The sequence below is a fragment of the Pleurodeles waltl genome, chromosome 12 (genome assembly GCF_031143425.1).
Source record: "Pleurodeles waltl isolate 20211129_DDA chromosome 12, aPleWal1.hap1.20221129, whole genome shotgun sequence".
NCBI classification, from domain to species: Eukaryota; Metazoa; Chordata; class Amphibia; order Caudata; family Salamandridae; genus Pleurodeles; species Pleurodeles waltl.
The window spans coordinates 12,358,896-12,382,826 of record NC_090451.1 but is presented as its reverse complement, the minus strand read 5'-3'; the positions used below and the strand labels follow the sequence as shown (position 1 = coordinate 12,382,826).

General features: G+C 52.5%; 1 protein-coding gene across 3 annotated transcripts in view; it reads left to right on the top strand.

Annotated features, from left to right (window-relative positions):
* APC2 (APC regulator of WNT signaling pathway 2) overlaps positions 1-23,931 on the top strand; it is a 557,471-nt gene that overhangs the window by 384,850 nt on the left and 148,690 nt on the right. For all 3 annotated transcript variants that reach the window (XM_069216408.1, XM_069216411.1, XM_069216410.1), the window contains one exon: positions 19,673-19,812. In XM_069216408.1, the coding sequence (XP_069072509.1) occupies positions 19,673-19,812 (140 nt within the window). The remainder of the gene's footprint in view (positions 1-19,672; positions 19,813-23,931) is intronic.

Below are 23,931 nucleotides of genomic sequence, written 5' to 3'. Positions count from 1 at the left end.
ATATAGTTAAGCTTAGGACTGTAATCTATGAACAATTATGTGGTAACTCTTCTGTGGGTGTGTGTTTGTAGTAACCATTTATTCCCCTAAACCCCCCTTTATTTTCCCTAACCGCCCCATGCCCACTCACGATTTCCCAGCTCTCCCCTTGCCGCTCCCACATTTACTAAGTAGCAACCTCCATGCGTGGCGATCACCCCACGGTAACGACAGGAGGAGGGCGGGAGGTTGAGATTTCTACCAGTCAGTGTGTGACTTGCATTCTGTAGCAAGAAAGTGGTATCACTGTAGTTTGTGAATCAGACCCGTAACGCGCAAGCGTACGCTTAAGAGTGCATTAGGCACACACCTTAAGGATATCAGGCTGCTGGTCAGTACTCCAGCAGAAGTATAGACGTCCTTGTGAGCACTGACATGAGAACCACAGGCCTGTCCTGCGAGCACCAAACACCTGTTGTTCATGAACAGTGAGTGAGGGAAGCACCAATGCTTGCTGCACATGAGCAGCGAGAGAAGCGAGCACCGCAGGACTGTCCTGCATATTCCGAGAGACAGACGAGCACCGTGGGCTAGTCCTGCATGGTCTGAGAGAGAGGCAAGCACCGCAGGCTAGTCCTGCATGATCTAAGAGAGGCGAGCACCGTAGGACTGTCCTGCATGCTCCGAGAGAGAAGCGAGCACCACAGGCTAGTCATGCATGCTCCAAGAGAGAGACGAGCACCGCAGGCTAGTCCTGCATGATCTGAGAGAGAGGCGAGCACCGCAGGCTAGACCTGCATGATCTGAGAGAGAGGCGAGCACTGCAGGACTGTCCTGCATGATCTGAGAGAGAGGCGAGCAGTGCAGGACTGTCCTGCATAATCTGAGAGAGAGGCGAGCAGCGCAGGACTGTCATGCATGATCTGAGAAAGGCGAGCACCGCAGGACTGTCCTTCATGATCTGAGAGAGGCAAGAACCGCAGGCTAGACCTGCATGATCTGAGAGAGGGCAACCACCGCAGGGTAGTCCTGCATGATCTGAGAGAGAGGCAAGCACCGCAGGCTAGTCCTGCATGATCTCAAAGAAGTGATCACCGCAGGCTAGTACTGCATGATCTGAGAGAGGTGAGCACCGCAGTCTAGTCCTGCATGATCCGAGAGAGAGGCGAGCACCGCAGGCTAATCCTGCATGATCTGAGAGAGAGGCGAGCAGTGCAGGACTGTTCTGCATGATCTGAGAGAGAGGCGAGCAGCACAGGACTGTCCTGCATGATCTGAGAAAGGCAAGCACCGCATGCTACACCTGCATGATCTGAGAGAGAGATGAGCCACGCAGGCTAGTCCTGCATGGTCTGAGAGAGAGGCAAGCACCGCAGGCTAGTCCTGCATGATCTGAGAGAGGCGAGCACCGTAGGTCTGTCCTGCATGATCTGAGACAGGCAAGAACCGCAGGCTAGACCTGCATGATCTGAGAGAGAGGCAAGCACCGCAGGGTAGTCCTGCATGATCTGAGAGAGGTGAGCACCGTAGGTCTGTAGTGCATGATCTGAGAGGCAAGAACCGCAGGCTAGACCTGTATGATCTGAAAGAGAGGCGAGCACCGCAGGCTAGACGTGCATGATTTGAGAGAGGGGCGAACACCGCAGTCTAGTCCTGCATGATGTGAGAGAGGTGAGCACCGCAGTCTAGTCCTGCATGATCTGAGAGAGGCGAGCACCGTGGGACTGTCCTGCATGATCTGAGAGAGGCAAGCACCGCAGGCTAGTTCTGCATGATCTGAGAGAGAGGCGAGCACCGCAGGACTGTCCTGCATGATCTGAGAGAGGCGAGCACCGCAGGCTAGAGCTGCATGATCTGAGAGAGAGGTGAGCACCGCAGGCTAGTCCTACATGATCTGAGAGAGAGGCGAACAGCGCAGGCTAGTCCTGCATGATCTGAGAGAGGCGAGCAGCGCAGGCTAGTCCTGCATGATCTGAGAGAGGTGAGCACTGCAGGCTAGTCCTGCATGATCTGAGAGAGGCAAGCACCACAGGCTAGACCTGCATGATCTGAGAGAGAGGCAAGCACCACAGGCTAGTCCTGCATGATCTGAGAGAGGTGAGCACTGCAGGCTAGTCCTGCATGATCTGAGAAAGGCGAGCACCGCGGGACTGTCCTGCATGATCTGATGCATGATCTGAGAAAGAGGTGAGCACCGCAGGCTAGTCCTGCATGATCTGAGAGAGAGGCGAGCACCGCAGGCTAGACCTGCATGATCTGAGAGAGAGGCGAGCAGCACAGGACTGTCCTGCATGATCTGAGAAAGGCAAGCACCGCACGCTACACCTGCATGATCTGAGAGAGAGATGAGCCACGCAGGCTAGTCCTGCATGGTCTGAGAGAGAGGCAAGCACCTCAGGCTAGTCCTGCATGGTCTGAGAGAGGCGAGCACCGCAGGTCTGTCCTGCATGATCTGAGAGAGGCAAGAACCGCAGGCTAGACCTGCATGATCTGAGAGAGAGGCAAGCACCGCAGGGTAGTCCTGCATGATCTGAGAGAGGTGAGCACCGTAGGTCTGTCGTGCATGATCTGAGAGAGGCAAGAACCGCAGGCTAGACCTGCATGATCTGAAAGAGAGGCGAGCACCGCAGGCTAGACGTGCATGATCTGAGAGAGAGGCGAGCACCCCAGTCTAGTCCTGCATGATGTGAGAGAGGTGAGCACCGTGGGACTGTCCTGCATGATCTGAGAGAGGCAAGCACCGCAGGCTAGTTCTGCATGATCTGAGAGAGAGGCGAGCACCGCAGGACTGTCCTGCATGATCTGAGAGAGGCGAGCACCGCAGGCTAGATCTGCATGATCTGAGAGAGAGGCGAGCACCGCAGGCTAGTCCTCCATGATCTGAGAGAGAGACGAACAGCGCAGGCTAGTCCTGCATGATCTAAGAGAGGTGAGCACTGCAGGCTAGTCCTCCATGATCTGAGAAAGGCAAGCAATGCAGGACTGTCCTGCATGTTCTGAGAGAGGCAAGCACCACAGGCTAGACCTGCATGATCTGAGAGAGAGGCAAGCACCACAGGCTAGTCCTGCATGATCTGAGAGAGGTGAGCACTGCAGGCTAGTCCTGCATGATCTGAGAAAGGCGAGCACCGCGGGACTGTCCTGCATGATCTGATGCATGATCTGAGAAAGAGGTGAGCACCGCAGGCTAGTCCTGCATGATCTGAGAGAGAGGCGAGCACCGCAGGCTAGACCTGCATGATCTGAGAGAGGCGAGCACCTCAGGACTGTCCTGCATGATCTCAGAGAGAGGCGAGCACCGCAGGCTAGACCTGCATGATCTCAGAGAGAGGCGAGCACCGCAGGCTAGTCCTGCATGATCTCAGAGAGGTGAGCACCTCAGGCTAGTTCTGCATGATCTGAGAGAGAGGCGAGCACCGCAGGCTAGACCTGCATGATCTGAGAGAGAAGCGAGCACCGCAGGCTAGTCCTGCATGATCTGAGAGAGAGGCGAGCACCGCAGGACTGTCCTGCATGATCTGAGAGAGAGGCAAGCACCGTGGGCTAGTCCTGTAGGATCTGAGAGAGGCGAGCACTGCAGGCTAGTCCTGCATGATCTGATAGAGGCGAGCACTGCAAGTCTCTCCTGCATGATCTGATGCATGATCTGAGAAAGAGGCGAGCACCGCAGAATAGTCCTGCATGATCTGAGAGAGGCGAGCACCGCAGGCTAGTCCTGCATGATCTGAGAGAGGCGAGCACCGCAGGCTAGTCCTGCAGGATCTGAGAGACAGGCGAGCACCGCAGGCTAGTCCTGCATGATCTGAGAGGTGCGCACAGTAGGACTGTCCTGCATGATCTGAGAGAGGTGAGCACCGCAGGCTAGACCTGCATGATCTGAGAGAGAGGCAAGCACCGCAGGCTAGTCCTGCATGATCTGAGAGGCGAGCACCGCAGGCTAGTCCTGCATGATCTGAGAGAGAGGCGAGCACCGCAGGCTAGTCCTGCATGATCTGAGAGAGAGGCGAGCACCGCAGGCTAGTCCTGCATGATCCGAGAGAGAGGCGAGCACCGCAGGCTAATCCTGCATGATCTGAGAGAGAGGCGAGCAGTGCAGGACTGTCCTGCATGATCTGAGAGAGAGGCGAGCAGTGCAGGACTGTCCTGCATGATCTGAGAGAGGCGAGCAGCGCAGGACTGTCCTCCATGATCTGAGAAAGGCAAGCACCGCAGGCTACACCTGCATGATCTGAGAGAGAGACAAGCCACGCAGGCTAGTCCTGCATGATCTGAGAGAGAGGCGAGCACCGCAGGCTAGACCTGCATGATCTGAGAGAGAGGCGAGCACCTCAGGACTGTCCTTCATGATCTGAGAGAGGCGAGCACTGCAGGCTAGAGCTGCATGATCTGAGAGAGAGGCGAGCACCACAGGCTAGACCTTCATGATCTGAGAGAGAGGCGAGCACCGCAGGCTAATCCTGCATGATCTGAGAGAGAGGCGAGCAGTGCAGGACTGTCCTGCATGATCTGAGAGAGAGGCGAGCAGTGCAGGACTGTCATGCATGATCTGAGAAAGGCGAGCACCGCAGGACTGTCCTTCATGATCTGAGACAGGCAAGAACCGCAGGCTAGACCTGCATGATCTGAGAGAGAGGCAACCACCGCAGGGTAGTCCTGCATGATCTGAGAGAGAGGCAAGCACCGCAGGCTAGTCCTGCATGATCTGAAAGAAGTGATCACCGCAGGCTAGTACTGCATGATCTGAGAGAGGTGAGCACCGCAGTCTAGTCCTGCATGATCCGAGAGAGAGGCGAGCACCGCAGGCTAATCCTGCATGATCTGAGAGAGAGGCGAGCAGTGCAGGACTGTCCTGCATGATCTGAGAGAGAGGCGAGCAGCACAGGACTGTCCTGCATGATCTGAGAAAGGCAAGCACTGCATGCTACACCTGCATGATCTGAGAGAGAGATGAGCCACGCAGGCTACTCCTGCATGGTCTGAGAGAGAGGCAAGCACCGCAGGCTAGTCCTGCATGATCTGAGAGAGGCGAGCACCGTAGGTCTGTCCTGCATGATCTGAGACAGGCAAGAACCGCAGGCTAGACCTGCATGATCTGAGAGAGAGGCAAGCACCGCAGGGTAGTCCTGCATGATCTGAGAGAGGTGAGCACCGTAGGTCTGTCGTGCATGATCTGAGAGAGGCAAGAACCGCAGGCTAGACCTGTATGATCTGAAAGAGAGGCGAGCACCGCAGGCTAGACGTGCATGATCTGAGAAAGAGGCGAACACCGCAGTCTAGTCCTGCATGATGTGAGAGAGGTGAGCACCGCAGTCTAGTCCTGCATGATCTGAGAGAGGCGAGCACCGTGGGACTGTCCTGCATGATCTGAGAGAGGCAAGCACCGCAGGCTAGTTCTGCATGATCTGAGAGAGTCGAGCACCGCAGGACTGTCCTGCATGATCTGAGAGAGGCGAGCACCGCAGGCTAGAGCTGCATGATCTGAGAGAGAGGTGAGCACCGCAGGCTAGTCCTACATGATCTGAGAGAGAGGCGAACAGCGCAGGCTAGTCCTGCATGATCTGAGAGAGAGGCGAACAGCGCAGGCAAGTCCTGCATGATCTGAGAGAGGCGAGCAGCGCAGGCTAGTCCTGCATGATCTGAGAGAGGTGAGCACTGCAGGCTAGTCCTGCATGATCTGAGAAAGGCGAGCACCGCGGGACTGTCCTGCATGATCTGATGCATGATCTGAGAAAGAGGCGAGCACCGCAGGCTAGTCCTGCATGATCTGAGAGAGAGGCGAGCACCGCAGGCTAGACCTGCATGATCTGAGAGAGAGGCGAGCAGCACAGGACTGAACTGCATGATCTGAGAAAGGCAAGCACTGCACGCTACACCTGCATGATCTGAGAGAGAGATGAGCCACGCAGGCTAGTCCTGCATGGTCTGAGAGAGAGGCAAGCACCTCAGGCTAGTTGTAGGAAAGTACCATCTTGCCTGGCATGTTACCCCCATTTTTCACTGTATATATGTTGTTTTAGTTGTATGTGTCACTGGGACCCTGGTAACCCAGGGCCCCAGTGCTCATAAGTGTGCCTGAATGTGTTACCTGTGTAGTGACTAACTGTCTCACTGAGGCTCTGCTAATCAGAACCTCAGTGGTTATGCTCTCTCATTTCTTTCCAAATTGTCACTAACAGGCTAGTGACCATTTTTACCAATTTACATTGGCTTACTGGAACACCCTTATAATTCCCTAGTATATGGTACTGAGGTACCCAGGGTATTGGGGTTCCAGGAGATCCCTATGGGCTGCAGCATTTCTTTTGCCACCCATAGGGAGCTCTGACAATTCTTACACAGGCCTGCCACTGCAGCCTGAGTGAAATAACGTCCACGTTATTTCACAGCCATTTTACACTGCACTTAAGTAACTTATAAGTCACCTATATGTCTAACCTTTACCTGGTAAAGGTTAGGTGCAAAGTTACTTAGTGTGAGGGCACCCTGGCACTAGCCAAGGTGCCCCCACATTGTTCAGAGCCAATTCCCTGAACTTTGTGAGTGCGGGGACACCATTACACGTGTGCACTACATATAGGTCACTACCTATATGTAGCTTCACAATGGTAACTCCGAATATGGCCATGTAACATGTCTATGATCATGGAATTGCCCCCTCTATGCCATCCTGGCATAGTTGGCACAATCCCATGATCCCAGTGGTCTGTAGCACAGACCCTGGTACTGCCAAACTGCCCTTCCTGGGGTTTCACTGCAGCTGCTGCTGCTGCCAATCCCTCAGGCAGGCATCTGCCCTCCTGGGGTCCAGCCAGGCCTGGCCCAGGATGGCAGAACAAAGAACTTCCTCTGAGAGAGGGTGTGACACCCTCTCCCTTTGGAAAATGGTGTGAAGGCAGGGGAGGAGTAGCCTCTGGAAATGCTTTGTTGGGCACAGATGTGCCCAATTCTGCATAAGCCAGTCTACACCGGTTCAGGGGACCCCTTAGCCCTGCTCTGGCGCGAAACTGGACAAAGGAAAGGGGAGTGACCACTCCCCTGACCTGCACCTCCCCTGGGAGGTGTCCAGAGCTCCTCCAGTGTGCTCCAGACCTCTGCCATTTTGGAAACAGAGGTGCTGCTGGCACACTGGACTGCTCTGAGTGGCCAGTGCCACCAGGTGACGTCAGAGACTCCTTGTGATAGGCTCCTTCAGGTGTTGCTAGCCTATCCTCTCTCCTAGGTAGCCAAACCCTCTTTTCTGGCTATTTAGGGTCTCTGTCTCTGGGGAAACTTTAGATAACGAATGCAAGAGCTCATCCGAGTTCCTCTGCATCTCTCTCTTCACCTTCTGATAAGGAATCGACTGCTGACCGCGCTGGAAGCCTGCAAACCTGCAACATAGTAGCAAAGACGACTACTGCAACTCTGTAACGCTGATCCTGCCGCCTTCTCGACTGTTTTCCTGCTTGTGCATGCTGTGGGGGTAGCCTGCCTCCTCTCTGCACCAGAAGCTCCGAAGAAATCTCCCGTGGGTCGACGGAATCTTCCCCCTGCAACCGCAGGCACCAAAAAGCTGCATTACCGGTCCCTTGGGTCTCCTCTCAGCACGACGAGCGAGGTCCCTCGAATCCAGCAACTCTGTCCAAGTGACCCCCACAGTCCAGTGACTCTTCAGTCCAAGTTTGGTGGAGGTAAGTCCTTGCCTCACCTCGCTGGGCTGCATTGCTGGGAACCGCGACTTTGCAGCTACTCCGGCCCCTGTGCACTTCCGGCGGAAATCCTTTGTGCACAGCCAAGCCTGGGTCCACGGCACTCTAACCTGCATTGCACGACTTTCTAAGTTGGTCTCCGGCGACGTGGGACTCCTTTGTGCAACGTCGGCGAGCACCGTTTCACGCATCCTCGTAGTGCCTGTTTCTGGCTCTTCTCCGGGAGCTACCTGCTTCAGAGAGGGCTCCTTGTCTTGCTCGACGTCCCCTCTCTCTGCTGGTCCAATTTGCGACCTCCTGGTCCCTCCTGGGCCTCAGCAGCGTCCAAAAACGCTAACCGCACGATTTGCAGCTAGCAAGGCTTGTTGGCGTTCTTTTGGCGGGAAAACACTTCTGCACGACTCTCCACGGCGAGAGGGATCCGTCCACCAAAGGGGAAGTCTCTAGCCCTTTTCGTTCCTGCAGAAACCTCAGCTTCTTCTGTCCAGTAGAAGCTTCTTTGCACCCGCAGCTGGCATTTCCTGGGCATCTGCCCATCTCCGACTTGCTTGTGACTTTTGGACTTGGTCCCCTTGTTCCACAGGTACCCTAGATTGGAAATCCACAGTTGTTGCATTGCTGGTTTGTGTCTTTCCTGCATTATTCCTCTAACACGACTTCTTTGTCCTTAGGGGAACTTTAGTGCACTTTGCACTCACTTTTCAGGGTCTTGGGGAGGGTTATTTTGCTAACTCTCACTATTTTCTAATAGTCCCAGCGACCCTCTACAAGGTCACATAGGTTTGGGGTCCATTCGTGGTTCGCATTCCACTTTTGGAGTATATGGTTTGTGTTGCCCCTACCCCTATGTTTCCCCATTGAATCCTATTGTAACTATACATTGTTTGCACTGTTTTCTAAGACTATACTGCATATTTTTGCTATTGTGTATATATATCTTGTGTATATTTCCTATCCTCTCACTGAGGGTACACTCTAAGATACTTTGGCATATTGTCATAAAAATAAAGTACCTTTATTTTTAGTATAACTGTGTATTGTGTTTTCTTATGATATTGTACATATGACACTAAGTGGTACTGTAGTAGCTTCACACGTCTCCTAGTTCAGCCTAAGCTGCTCTGCTAAGCTACCATTATCTATCAGCCTAAGCTGCTAGACACCCTATACACTAATAAGGGATAAATGGGCCTGGTGCAAGGTGCAAGTACCCCTTGGTACTCACTACAAGCCAGTCCAGCCTCCTACATTGGTGGCAGCGGTGGGATAAGTGCTTTGAGACTACTTACCACTCTTGTCATTGTACTTTTCATAAGAGAAAAATATACAAAACAAGGTCAGTGTATATACACATAGCCAAAAAGTTTTGCATTTCCTCTTTTCACTCTTTTCTAAGTGCTGAAAAGTACTTCTAACTTTCTAAAAAGTTCTAAAAAGTTTTAAAAGTTTTTTTCTCTGTCTTTCTAAAAGCTCTGACAAACTTTTTATCTTTTACTATCACTTTAACTCTCTCTAAAAAATGTCTGGCACAGGCAAAAATGTTGATCTGTCCAAACTTGCATATGATCACCTTAGCTGGAAAGGAGCAAGGAATCTCTGCATAGAGAGAGGTTTGAGTGTAGGGAAGAATCCTTCCTTAGAACTGTTAATTAACATGCTTAGAGTACAGGATAAGGCCATAAGTGCCCAATCTGTAGAAAAAGTAGCTAATGGTTCTCAATCTGATCCAGGGACTCCCCCAGGAAAAGATTCAGGAAAGAAACTTCCTAGCCTGCCCATTACTAGACAGTCTAGCATAGTTGGTAATGATGATGAGCCACACCATCGAGAAATAGTGTTGTCTCACATCATAGCAAAAGCATTTATTTTCACCATACTGGTAGTGATGTTTCTGTTAGCCAAGCTGTTAGGGTGGCTTCTGTAAGGGACAGGTCTCCTTCTGTCCATTCTCACCATTCTTCTGTTTCAAAGCATGTCCCTCCCACCCACCCTGATGACAGATTGTTAGAAAGGGAGCTCAATAGATTGAGAGTGAAACAAACCAGACTGAAGCTCAAGAAGCAACAGCTGGATTTGGATAGACAGACTTTAGAAGTAGAGAAGGAGAGACAGAAACTGGGTTTAGAAACCCATGGTGGCAGCAGCAGTATTCCCCATAGTCATCCTGCAAAAGAGCATGATTCCAGGAATCTGCACAAGATAGTTCCCCCTTATAAGGAGGGGGATGACATTAACAAGTGGTTTGCTGCACTTGAGAGGGCCTGTGTTGTACAGGATGTCCCTCAAAGGCAGTGGGCTGCTATCCTATGGCTATCATTTAGTGGAAAAGGTAGGGATAGGCTCCTTACTGTGAAAGAAAATGATGCTAATAATTTCCAAGTTCTTAAGAATGCACTCCTGGATGATATGGCTTAACCACTGAACAGTACAGGATAAAGTTCAGAGAGACCAAAAAGGAGTCTTCACAAGACTGGGTTGATTTCATTGACCATTCAGTGAAGGCCTTGGAGGGGTGGTTACATGGCAGTAAAGTTACTGATTATGACAGCCTGTATAACTTGATCCTGAGAGAGCATATTCTTAATAATTGTGTGTCTGATTTGTTGCACCAGTACTTGGTGGACTCTGATCTAACCTCTCCCCAAGAATTGGGAAAGAAGGCAGACAAATGGGTCAGAACAAGAGTGAACAGGAAAGTTCATACAGGGGGTGACAAAGATGGCAACAAAAAGAAGGATGGTAAGTCTTCTGACAAGGGTGGGGACAATTCTAAAAATGAGTCTTCATCAGGCCCACAAAAACACTCTGGTGGGGGTGGTGGGCCCAAATCCTCTTTTAATCAGAACAAGGAAAAGAAACCATGGTGCTATTTATGTAAAATAAAAGGCCATTGGACAACAGATCCCAGTTGTCCAAAGAAAAGCACCAATGCTCCTACCACTACAACCCCTACTGCTACCCCTAGTGTCCCTACTAATAGCAGTGGTGGTGGGAGCAAACCTACTAATAGCCAATCCAAGGGAGTAGCTGGGCTCACTATTGGTAACTTAGTGGGGGTTGGCCTTGTTAGGGAGGCCACAGAGGCTGTGTTAGTCTCTGAGGGGGCTATTGATTTAGCCACCTTAGTTGCTTGTCCCCTTAATATGGATAAGTACAAGCAGCTACCCCTAATAAATGGTGTTGAGGTTCAGGCCTACAGGGACACTGGTGCCAGTGTGACTATGGTCATAGAGAAACTGGTCCACCCTGAACAACACCTACTTGGTCACCAGTACCAAGTAACCGATGCTCACAACAACACACTTAGCCACCCCATGGCTGTTGTAAATCTCAACTGGGGGGGGTTACTGGTCCAAAGAAAGTTGTGGTAGCTTAAGATTTACCTGTAGACTGTCTATTAGGGAATGATTTGGAGACATCAGCTTGGTCAGATGTGGAGTTGGAGGCCCATGCAGCAATGCTGGGCATCCCAGGGCATATTTTTGCTTTGACAAGGGCTCAGGCCAAAAAGCAAAAAGGACAGGGAAGCTTGGATCCTGGAACAATGGACCAAGTGCTCCCTAAAGCTAGGGCTAGTAGAAGCAAACCACTTCCTACTATCCCTCCCTCTACAGTGGATTCTACTTCTGAGGAAGAAGAATTCCCTCCCTGTGCAGAACCTACACCAGAGGAGCTGGAAGCAGACACTGCTGAGCTTTTGGGTGAAGGGGGGCCTGCCAGAGAGGAGCTGAGTGTGGCACAGCAAACCTGTCCCACATTAGAGGGTCTCAGACAGCAAGCTGTCAAACAGGCTAATGGGGATGTCAGTGACTCTCACAGAGTTTACTGGGAGGACAACCTCTTGTACACTGAGCATAGGGATCCTAAACCTGGAGCTGCCAGGAGATTAGTGATTCCTCAGGAGTACAGAAAGTTCCTCCTAACACTGGCACATGACATTCCCTTAGCTGGGCATCTAGGACAAATGAAAACTTGGGACAGGCTTGTTCCCCTGTTTCATTGGCCTAGAATGTCTGAGGACACAAAGGAATTTTGTAAGTCCTGTGAAACCTGTCAAGCCAGTGGCAAGACAGGTGGCACACCAAAGGCACCCCTTATTCCACTGCCTGTGGTTGGGGTTCCCTTTGAAAGGGTAGGGGTTGACATAGTTGGCCCCCTTGACCCTCCAACTGCTTCAGGCAATAGATTTATCTTGGTGGTAGTGGACCATGCCACAAGATATCCTGAAGCTATTCCTTTAAGGACCACTACAGCACCTGCAGTGGCAAAGGCCCTCCTGGGAATATTTTCCAGGGTGGGCTTCCCAAAGGAAGTGGTATCAGACAGAGGAAGTAATTTCATGTCTGCATACTTAAAGGCCATGTGGAAGGAGTGTGGTGTAACGTACAAGTTCACAACACCCTATCATCCACAAACAAATGGACTGGTGGAGAGATTTAATAAAACTCTCAAAGGCATGATTATGGGTCTCCCTGAAAAACTCCGCAGGAGATGGGATATCCTTCTACCATGCCTCCTTTTTGCCTACAGGGAGGTACCCCAGAAAGGAGTGGGCTTCAGCCCCTTTGAACTTCTTTTTGGACACCCTGTTAGGGGTCCACTCACACTTGTAAAGGAGGGTTGGGAACAACCTTTAAAAGCTCCTAAGCAGGATATTGTGGATTATGTACTTGGCCTCAGATCAAGGATGGCTGAGTACATGAAAAAGGCCAGTAAAAACCTTCAGGCCAGCCAAGAGCTCCAGAAGCAATGGCATGATCAGAAGGCTGTTTTGGTTCAGTACCAACCAGGGCAGAAAGTGTGGGTCTTGGAGCCTGTGGCCCCAAGAGCACTCCAAGATAAATGGAGTGGACCCCACACAATTGTTGAAAAGAAGGGAGAAGTCACCTATTTAGTTGACTTAGGCACTGCCAGGAGTCCCCTTAGGGTGCTCCATGTCAACAGCCTGAAACCCTACTATGACAGGGCTGATCTCACCCTGCTCATGGCAACTGATGAGGGACAGGAAGAAGACAGTGATCCTCTACCTGATCTCTTCTCTTCCACAGAACAAGATGCTCTTGTGGAAGGTGTAGTTTTGGCTGATTGTCTTACTGCTGAGCAGAAAGATAATTGCATAAATCTCCTAGATCAATTCTCTGAACTCTTCTCTACTGTGCCAGGTACCACTTCTTGGTGTGAGCACACTATAGATACTGGAGACAGTTTACCTGTCAAAAGTAAAATCTATAGGCAGCCTGACCATGTCAGGGACTGCATAAAGCAAGAGGTCCAGAAAATGTTAGAACTAGGAGTGGTTGAGCACTCTGACAGTCCATGGGCTTCTCCTGTGGTACTGGTACCAAAACCCCATTCCAAAGATGGAAAGAAGGAAATGCGGTTTTGTGTAGACTATAGAGGTCTCAACTTGGTAACCAAAACTGATGCTCACCCTATACCCAGGGCAGATGAGCTCATAGATACACTGGCATCTGCCAAGTATCTAAGCACTTTTGACTTGACTGCAGGGTATTGGCAGATCAAATTGTCAGAAGATGCTAAACCTAAGACTGCATTTTCTACCATTGGAGGACATTACCAGTTTACTGTAATGCCTTTTGGTTTGAAAAATGCACCTGCCACTTTTCAGAGGTTGGTGAACACAGTCCTGCAAGGGCTGGAAGCTTTCAGTGCAGCATATTTGGACGATATAGCTGTCTTTAGCTCCAGCTGGGATGATCACCTGGTCCACCTATGGAAAGTTTTGGAGGCCCTGCAAAAGGCAGGCCTCACTATCAAGGCTTCAAAGTGCCAGATAGGGCAGGGTAAGGTGGTTTATCTGGGACACCTTGTTGGTGGGGAACAGATTGCACCACTTCAGGGGAAAATCCAAACAATTATTGATTGGGTTCCCCCTACCACTCAGACTCAGGGGAGAGCCTTCCTAGGCCTCACCGGGTATTACAGGAGGTTCATTAAGAACTATGGCTCCATTGCAGCCCCTCTTAATGACCTCACATCCAAGAAAATGCCTAAAAAGGTATTATGGACAGCAAACTGTCAGAAAGCTTTTAAGGAGCTGAAGCAGGCCATGTGCTCTGCACCTGTCCTGAAAAGCCCTTGTTACTCTAAAAAATTCTGGGGCATATTTATACTCCGTTTGCGCCGAAATTGCGTCGTTTTTTTTGACGCAATTTCGACGCAAAACTAACGCCAACTAACGCCATATTTATACTATGGCGTTAGAGGCGAATAGCGCCAAAGTTCCCGGAATGTGCGTCATTTTTTAGCGTGAACCCCTTCCTTGCGTTAATGATATGCAAGGGAGGCGTTCCCGTCTAAAAAATGACTCCCAGGCCTTTACGTGGTATTTATACTCCCGGGCAAAAGAGACGCCCGGGAGTGGGCGTTGCTAAAAACGGCGCATTTGCGCCGCTTTTTAACGCCTGGGTCAGGCATGGCGTTAAGGGACAAGTGGGCTCAAAATGAGCCCAGAGTGCCCTCCCCTGCTCCCAGGGACCCCCCCTGCCACCCTTGCCCACCCCAGGAGGACACCCAAGGCTGGAGGGACCCACCCCAGGGACATTCAGGTAAGTTCAGGTAAGTTTTTTTTTTTTTTTTTTTAATAATATTTTGTGGCATAGGGGGGCCTGATTTGTGCCCCCCTACATGCCACTATGCCCAATGACCATGCCCAGGGGACAGAAGTCCCCTGGGCATGGCCATTGGGCAAGGGGGCATGACTCCTATCTTTACAATGATAGGAGTCATGTTGATGGGGGATGGGCGTCGTTAAAAAATGGCGCAAGTCGGGTTAAGACGATTTTTTCGACGTAACCTGACTTGCCCCATTTTAAGACGCCCATGCGCCATTTTCCCCCTACGCCGGCGCTGTCTGGTCTACGTGGTTTTTTCCCACGCAAACCAGGCAGCGCCGGTCTGATTGCGCCGTCTAACGCCATTCCATAAATACGGCGCCCGCATGGCGCTTCAGAATGGCGTTAGACGGCGCAAAACTTTTTGACGCTAAACTGCGTTAGCGCAGTTTAGCGTCAAAAAGTATAAATATGGGCCTCTATGTCCAAACTGATGCATCTGAATTAGGAGTAGGGGCAGTCCTATCACAACTTAATTCTGAGGGCCAGGATCAACCTGTTGCTTTTATTAGTAGGAGGTTGACCCCTAGAGAAAAGCGTTGGTCTGCCATTGAGAGGGAGGCCTTTGCTGTGGTCTGGGCTCTGAAGAAGTTGAGGCCATACCTGTTTGGCACTCACTTCATTGTTCAGACAGACCACAAACCTCTACTTTGGCTAAAACAAATGAAAGGTGAAAATCCTAAATTGTTGAGGTGGTCCATATCCCTACAGGGAATGGACTATACAGTGGAACATAGACCTGGGAGTAGCCACTCCAATGCAGATGGACTCTCCAGATATTTCCACTTAGACAATGAAGACTCATCAGGTCATGGCTAGTCTTATTGTCCTTCGTTTGGGGGGGGGTTGTGTAGGAAAGTACCATCTTGCCTGGCATGTTACCCCCATTTTTCACTGTATATATGTTGTTTTAGTTGTATGTGTCACTGGGACCCTGGTAACCCCGGGCCCCAGTGCTCATAAGTGTGCCTGAATGTGTTACCTGTGTAGTGACTAACTGTCTCACTGAGGCTCTGCTAATCAGAACCTCAGTGGTTATGCTCTCTCATTTCTTTCCAAATTGTCACTAACAGGCTAGTGACCATTTTTACCAATTTACATTGGCTACTGGAACACCCTTATAATTCCCTAGTATATGGTACTGAGGTACCCAGGGTATTGGGGTTCCAGGAGATCCCTATGGGCTGCAGCATTTCTTTTGCCACCCATAGGGAGCTCTGACAATTCTTACACAGGCCTGCCACTGCAGCCTGAGTGAAATAACGTCCACGTTATTTCACAGCCATTTTACACTGCACTTAAGTAACTTATAAATCACCTATATGTCTAACCTTTACCTGGTAAAGGTTGGGTGCAAAGTTACTTAGGGGGTCATTCTGACCCCGGCGGTCTAAGACCGCCAGGGTCGGCGGGAGCACCGCCGACAGGCCGGCGGTGCCCCGCAGGGCATTCTGACCGCGGCGGTTCGGCCGCGGTCAGAAGAGGCAAACCGGCGGTCTCCCGCCGGTTTACCGCTGCCCTTAGAATCCCCCATGGCGGCACAGCTTGCTGCGCCGCCATGGGGGATTCTGACACCCCCTACCGCCATCCTGTTCCTGGCGGTTCGCCCGCCAGGAACAGGATGGCGGTAGGGGGTGCCGCGGGGCCCCTGGGGGCCCCTGCCGTGCCCATGCCAATGGCATGGGCACGGCAGGGGCCCCCGTAAGAGGGCCCCGAAAAGTATTTCAGTGTCTGCTAAGCAGACACTGAAATACGCGACGGGTGCAACTGCACCCGTCGCACCCCTGCAACTACGCCGGCTCAATTCTGAGCCGGCGTCCTCGTTGCAGGGGCATTTCCTCTGGGCCGGCGGGTGCTCTTTTGGAGAGCGCCCGCCGGCCCAGTGGAAATGTCTGAATGGCCGCCGCGGTCTTTTGACCGCGGTGCGGTCATTCAGCGGCGGTACCCTGACGGACGGCGGAGGCCCTTAGTGTGAGGGCACCCTGGCACTAGCCAAGGTGCCCCCACATTGTTCAGAGCCAATTCCCTGAACTTTGTGAGTGCGGGGACACCATTACACGCGTGCACTACATATAGGTCACTACCTATATGTAGCTTCACAATGGTAACTCCGAATATGGCCATGTAACATGTCTATGATCATGGAATTGCCCCCTCTATGCCATCCTGGCATAGTTGGCACAATCCCATGATCCCAGTGGTCTGTAGCACAGACCCTGGTACTGCCAAACTGCCCTTCCTGGGGTTTCACTGCAGCTGCTGCTGCTGCCAACCCCTCAGACAGGCATCTGCCCTCCTGGGGTCCAGCCAGGCCTGGCCCAGGATGGCAGAACAAAGAACTTCCTCTGAGAGAGGGTGTGACACCCTCTCCCTTTGGAAAATGGTGTGAAGGCAGGGGAGGAGTAGCCTCCCCCAGCCTCTGGAAATGCTTTGTTGGGCACAGATGTGCCCAATTCTGCATAAGCCAGTCTACACCGGTTCAGGGGACCCCTTAGCCCTGCTCTGGCGTGAAACTGGACAAAGGAAAGGGGAGTGACCACTCCCCTGACCTGCACCTCCCCTGGGAGGTGTCCAGAGCTCCTCCAGTGTGCTCCAGACCTCTGCCATCTTGGAAACAGAGGTGCTGCTGGCACACTGGACTGCTCTGAGTGGCCAGTGCCACCAGGTGACGTCAGAGACTCCTTCTGATAGGCTCCTTCAGGTGTTGCTAGCCTATCCTCTCTCCTAGGTAGCCAAACCCTCTTTTCTGGCTATTTAGGGTCTCTGTCTCTGGGGAAACTTTAGATAACGAATGCAAGAGCTCATCCGAGTTCCTCTGCATCTCTCTCTTCACCTTCTGCCAAGGAATCGACTGCTGACTGCGCTGGAAGCCTGCAAAACTGCAACAAAGTAGCTAAGACGACTACTGCAACTCTCTAACGCTGATCCTGCCGCCTTCTCGACTGTTTTCCTGGTGGTGCATGCTGTGGGGGTAGTCTGCCTCCTCTCTGCACTAGAAGCTCCGAAGAAATCTCCTGTGGGTCGACGGAATCTTCCCCCTGCAACCACAGGCACCAAAGAACTGCATCACCGGTCCGTTGGGTCTCCTCTCAGCACGACGAGCGAGGTCCCTCGAATCCAGCAACTGTGTCCAAGTGACCCCCACAGTCCAGTGACTCTTCAGTCCAAGTTTGGTGGAGGTAAGTCCTTGCCTCCCCACGCCAGACTGCATTGCTGGGAACCGCGACTTTTGCAGCTACTCCGGCCCCTGTGCACTTCCGGCGGAAATCCTTTGTGCACAGCCAAGCCTGGGTCCACGGCACTCTAACCTGCATTGCACGACTTTCTAAGTTGGTCTCCGGCGACGTGGGACTCCTTTGTGCAACTTCGGGTGAGCACCGTTTCACGCATCCACGTAGTGCCTGTTTCTGGCACTTCTCCGGGTACTACCTGCTGCTGAGAGGGCTCCTTGTCTTGCTCGACGTCCCCTTTGTCTCCTGACGCAATTTGCGACATCCTGGTCCCTGCTGGGCCACAGCAGTGTCCAAAAACCCTTACCGCACAATTTGCAGCTAGCAAGGCTTGTTGGCGGTCTTTCGGCGGGAAAACACTTCTGCACGACTCTCCACGGCGTGACGGATCCGTCCTCCAAAGGGGAAGTCTCTAGCCCTTGTCGTTCCTGCAGAAACCTAAGCTTCTACAGTCCAGTAGCAGCTTCTTTGCACCCACAGCTGGCATTTCCTGGGCATCTGCCCATCTCCGACTTGCTTGTGACTTTTGGACTTCGTCCCCTTGTTCCACAGGTGCCCTCGACTGGAAATCCATCGTTGTTGCATTTCTGGTTTGTGTCTTTCCTGCAGTATTCCCCTATCACGACTTCTTTGTCCTTTGGGGAACTTTAGTGCACTTTGCACTCACTTTTCAGGGTCTTGGGGTGGGCTATTTTTCTAACCCTTACTATTTTCTAATAGTCCCAGCGACCCTCTACAAGGTCACATAGGTTTGGGGTCCATTCGTGGTTCGCATTCCACTTTTGGAGTATATGGTTTGAGTTGCCCCTATCCCTATGTGTCCCCATTGCATCCTATTGTAGCTATACATTGTTTGCACTGTTTTCTAAGACTATTACTGCATATTTTGGTATTGTGTATATATATCTTGTGTATACTTACTATCCTCTCACTGAGGGTACACTCTGAGATACTTTGGCATATTGTCATAAAAATAAAGTACCTTTATTTTTAGTATAACTGTGTATTGTGTTTTCTTATGATATTGTGCATATGACACTAAGTGGTACTGTAGGAGCTTCACTCGTCTCCTAGTTCAGCCTAAGCTGCTCTGCTAAGCTACCATTATCTATCAGCCTATGCTGCTAGACACCCTATACACTAGTAAGGGATAACTGGGCCTGGTGCAAGGTGCAAGTACCCCTTGGTACTCACTACAAGCCAGTCCAGCCTCCTACAGAGGCAAGCACTGCAGGACTGTCCTGCATGATCTGAGAGAGGAGAGCACCGCAGGCTAGTCCTGCATGATCTGAGAGAGGGAAGCACCACAGGCTAGACCTGCATGATCTGAGAGAGAGGCGAGCACCACAGGCTAGACCTGCATGATCTGAGAGCGGCGAGCACCACAGGTCTATCCTGCATGATCTGATGCATGATCTGAAAGAGAGGCGAGCACCGCAGGCTAGACGTGCATGATCTGAGAGAGAGGCGAGCACCGCAGGCTAGTCCTGCATGATCTGAGAGAGGCGAGCACCGCAGGACTGTCCTGCATGATCTGAGAGAGAGTAGAGCACCGCTGGCTAGTCCTGCATGATCTGAGAGAGGCAAGCACCGCAGGCTAGTCCTGCATGATCTTAGAGAGAGGCGAGCACCGCAGGACTGTACTGCATGATCTGAGAGAGGCAAGCACCGCAGGCTAGACCTGCATGATCTGAGAGAGAGGCAGGCACTGCAGGACTGTCCTGCATGATCTGAGAGAGGAAAGCACTGCAGGCTAGTCCTGCATGATCTGAGAGAGGGAAGCACCACAGGCTAGACCTGCATGATCTGAGAGGTGAGCACCGCAGGACTGTCCTCTGTAAGCCATGAATGAGACCAGTAATCAGAAACCTGTGGCTACTACAGAGCTCCAAGGAGTGAGGTGAGGAGCACACAAGATATTTCTGAGTGAAGTGTGTCCTGAAGGACAGTAGTGAGTGAACAGTGAACCCTCCATGCCACTCGCTAGTGAGCAGTGAGTGAGCTTTGCATGCAGGTTGGTACTGTGTGAGAGGGAACGGGCATGGCTGCCTCAGATGCAAACACTGCTAGTGTGTGAGCTTGGATTGGGGTGGTGCTGTGCATACCTTCACAATCGCTCCTCTCTCCCCACTCTTCACAGGTGGCCTGCAAGCCATCGCCGAGCTCCTCCAAGTGGACTATGAAATGCACAAGATGAGCAATGACCCCCTGAACCTGGCCTTGAGGCGCTACGCAGGAATGGCCCTCACCAACCTGACCTTCGGCGACGTAGTGAACAAGGTGAGGACACAAATGGCAGCTCCCACCCTGCTAGTGAGGGGGACAGAGGCACATCACAATGCTGCACTACTTTCAAACTGCAGAATAAGGTATACTCTGGAATAAGCCACGCTCAGAGGTCGCTATCCAAGTGTATCTATCCCTCAATCCCTCCCTCGCATCTGGGGAAGGCCCCTGACTGCACCTTCAAAAAACTGCCTGAGTAGTCTTCATTGCTCATGCCTTTACAGGACTATCTTACCCCTTCAACCTGCAGCCTCGCTCCTCTCCATCTATACCCTGAGGCCGCAGCAACAAGGCCTGCCTGCTCTCTGCACACGTTACCAACAGACTCACTCCTCTTCAGAAGCTCTCCATCTATTTCCTGAGGCCACAGCAGCAAGCCCTGCCTGCTCTCTGAACGTTACCAGCAGACTCACTCCTCTCCATCTATACCCTGATGCCCCAGCAGCAAGCCCTGCCTGCTCTCTCCACACGTTACCAGCAGACTCACTGCTCTTCAGAAGTTCTCCATCCAGTCCCTGAGGCCACAGCAGCAAGCCCTGCCTGCTCTCTCCACACGTTACCAGCAGACTCACTCCTTTCCATCTATACCCTGAGGCCACAGCAGCAAGCCATGCCTGCTCTCTCCACACGTTACCAGCAGACTCACTCCTCTCCATCTATACCCTGAGGCCACAGCAGCAAGCCCTGCCTGCTCTCTGCACGTTACCAGCAGACTCACTCCTCTCCATCTATACCCTGAGGCCACAGCAGCAAGCCCTGCCTGTTCTCTCCACATGTTACCAGCAGACTCACTCCTCTCCATATATACCCTGAGGCCCCAGCAGCAAGCCCTGCCTGCTCTCGCCACACGTTACCAGCAGACTCACTCCTCTTCAGAAGCTCTCCATCTAATCCCTGAGGCCACAGCAGCAAGCCCTGCCTGCTCTCTGCACGTTACCAGCAGACTCACTCCTCTCCATCTATACCCTGATGCCCCAGCAGCAAGCCCTGCCTGCTCTCTCCACACGTTACCAGCAGACTCACTCCTCTTCATCTATCCCCTGAGGCCACAGCAGCAAGCCCTGCCTGTTCTCTCCACACGTTACCAGGAGACTCACTCCTCTTCATTTATCCCCTGAGACCACAGCAGCAAGACCTGCCTGCTCTCTGCACGTTACCAGCAGACTCTCTCCTCTCCATCTATACCCTGAAGCCCCAGCAGCAAGCTCTGCCTGCTCTCTCCAGACGTTATCAGCAGGCTTACTCCTCTACATCTATACCCAGAGGCCCCAGCAGCAAGCCCTGCCTGCTCTTTGCACGTTATCAGCAGACTCACTCCTTTCCATCTATACCCTGAGGCCACAGCAGCAACCTCTGCTTGCTCTCTCCACATGTTACCAGCAGACTCGCTCCTCTTCAGAAGCTCTCCATCTATACCCTGAGGCCACAGCTGCAAGCCCTGCCTGCTCTCTGCACCTTTCCAGCAGACTCACTCCTCTCCATCTATACCCTGAGGCCACAGCAGCAAGCCCTGCCTGCTCTCTGCACCTTACCAGCAGACTCACTCCTCTTCAGAAGCTCTCCATCTATACCCTGAAGCCCCAGCAGCAAGCCCTGCCTGCTCTCTGCATGTTACCAGCAGACTCACTCCTCTCCATCTATACCCTGAGGCCACAGCTGCAAGGCCTGTCTGCTCTCCCCACACGTTACCAGCAGCCTCACTCCTCTTCAGAAGCTCTCCATCTAGTCCCTGAGGCCACAGCAGCAAGCCCTGCCTGCTCTCTCCACAAGTTACCAGCAGACTCACTCCTTTCCATCTATATCCTAAGGCCACAGCAGCAAGCCCTGCCTGCTCTCTCCACACGTTACCATCAGACTTACTCCTCTCCTTCTATACCCTGAGGCCACAGCAGCAAGCCCTGCCTGCTCTCTCCACACGTTACCAGCAGACTCACTCCTCTCCATCTGTACCCTGAGGACACAGCAGCAAGCCCTGCCTGCTCTCTGCAGGTTACCAGCAGGATCACTCCTCTTCATCTATCCCCTGAGGCCAAAGCAGCAAGCCCTGCCTGCTCTCTCCACACGTTACCAGCAGACTCACTCCTCATCATCTATCCCCTGAGACCACAGCAGCAAGCCCTGCCTGCTTTCTGCACGTTACCAGCAGACTCTCTCCTCTCCATCTATACCCTGAAGCCCCAGCAACAAGCCCTGCGTGCTCTCTCCACACGTTACCAGCGGACTCACTCCTCTTCAGAAGCTCTCCATCTATACACTGAGGCCACCGCAGCAAGCCCTGTCTGCTCTCCACACGTTACCAGCAGACTCACTCCTCTTCAGAAGCTCTCCATCTATACCCTGAGGCCCCAGCAGGAAGCCCTGCCTGCTCTCTGCACATTACCAGCAGACTCACTCCTCTCCATCTATACCCTGAGGCCCCAGCAGCAAGCCCTGCATGCTCTCTCCACACGTTACCAGCAGACTCACTCCTCTCCATATATGCCCTGAGGCCACAGCAGCAAGCCCTGCCTGCTCTCTCCACACGTTACCAGCAGGCTCACTCCTCTCTATCTATACCCTGGGGCCCCAGCAGCATGCCCTGCCTGCTCTCTACAGACGTTACCAGCAGACTCACTCCTCTCCGTCTATACCCTGAGGCCCAAGTAGCAAGCCCTGAGTGCTATCTGCACGTTACCAGCAGACTCACTCCTCTTCAGAAGCTCTCCATCTATACCCTGAGGCCACAGCAGCAAGCCCTGTCTGCTCTCTCCACACGTTACCAGCAGATTCACTCCTCTCCATCTATACCCTGAGGCCACAGCAGCAAGCCCTACCTGCTCTCTACACATGTTACCAGAAGACTCACTCCTCTTCATCTATACCCTGAGGCCACAGCAGCAAGCTCTGCCTGCTCTCTGCACGTTACCAGCAGCCTCACTCCTCTCCATCTATACCCTGAGGCCACAGCAGCAAGCCCTGCCTGCTCTCTACACATGTTACCAGAAGACTCACTCCTCTTCATCTATACCCTGAGGCCACAGGAGCAAGCCCTGCCTGCTCTCTCCACACGTTACCAGCAGGCTCACTCTTCAGAAGCTCTCCATCTATACACTGAGGCCACAGCAGCAAGCCCTGCCTGCTCTCTCCACACTTTAACAGCAGACTCACTCCTCTCCATCTCTACCCTGAAGCCCCAGCAGCAAGCCCTGCCTGCTCTCTCCACACGTTACCAGCAGACTCACTCCTCTTCAGAAGCTCTCCATCTATTCCCTGAGGCCCCAGCAGTAAGCCCTGCCTGCTCTCTCCACACGTTACCAACAGACTCAATCCTCTTCAGAAGCTCTCCATCTATTCCCTGAGGCCACAGCAGCAAGCCCTGTCTACTCTCTCCACACGTTACCAGCAGACTCACTCCTTTCCATCTACACCCTGAGTCCACAACAGCAAGCCCTGCCTGCTCTCTCCACACGTTACCAGCAGACTCACTCCTGTCCATCTATACCCTGAGGTCACATCAGCAAGCCCTGCCTGCTCTCCACACGTTACCAGCAGACTCACTCTTCTCCATCTATACCCTGAGGCCACAGGAGCAAGCCCTGCCTGCTCTCTCCACACGTTACCAGCAGACTCACTCTTCAGAAGCTCTCCATCTATACCCTGAGGCCACAGCAGCAAGCCCTGCCTGCTCTCTGCACATAACCAGCAGACTCACTCCTCTCCATCTATACCCTGAGGCCCCAGCAGCAATCCCTGCCTTCTCTCTGCACCTTACCAGCAGACTCACTCCTCTCCATCTATACCCTGAGGCCCCAGCAGCAAGCCCTGCCTGCTCTCTGCACCTTACCAGCAGACTCACGCCTCTCCATGTATACCCTGAGGCCCCAACAGCAAGCCCTGCCTCCTCTCCACACGTTACCAGCAGACTCACTCCTCTCCATCTATACCCTGAGGCGACAGCAGCAAGCCCTGCCTGCTCTCTCCACACGTTACCAGCAGACTCACTCCTCTTCAGAAGCTCTCCATCTATACCCTGAGGCCACAGCAGCAAGTCCTGCCTGGTCTCTGCACGTTACCAGCAGTCTCACTCCTCTCCATCTAAACCCTGAGGCCCCAGCAGCAAGCCCTGCCTGCTCT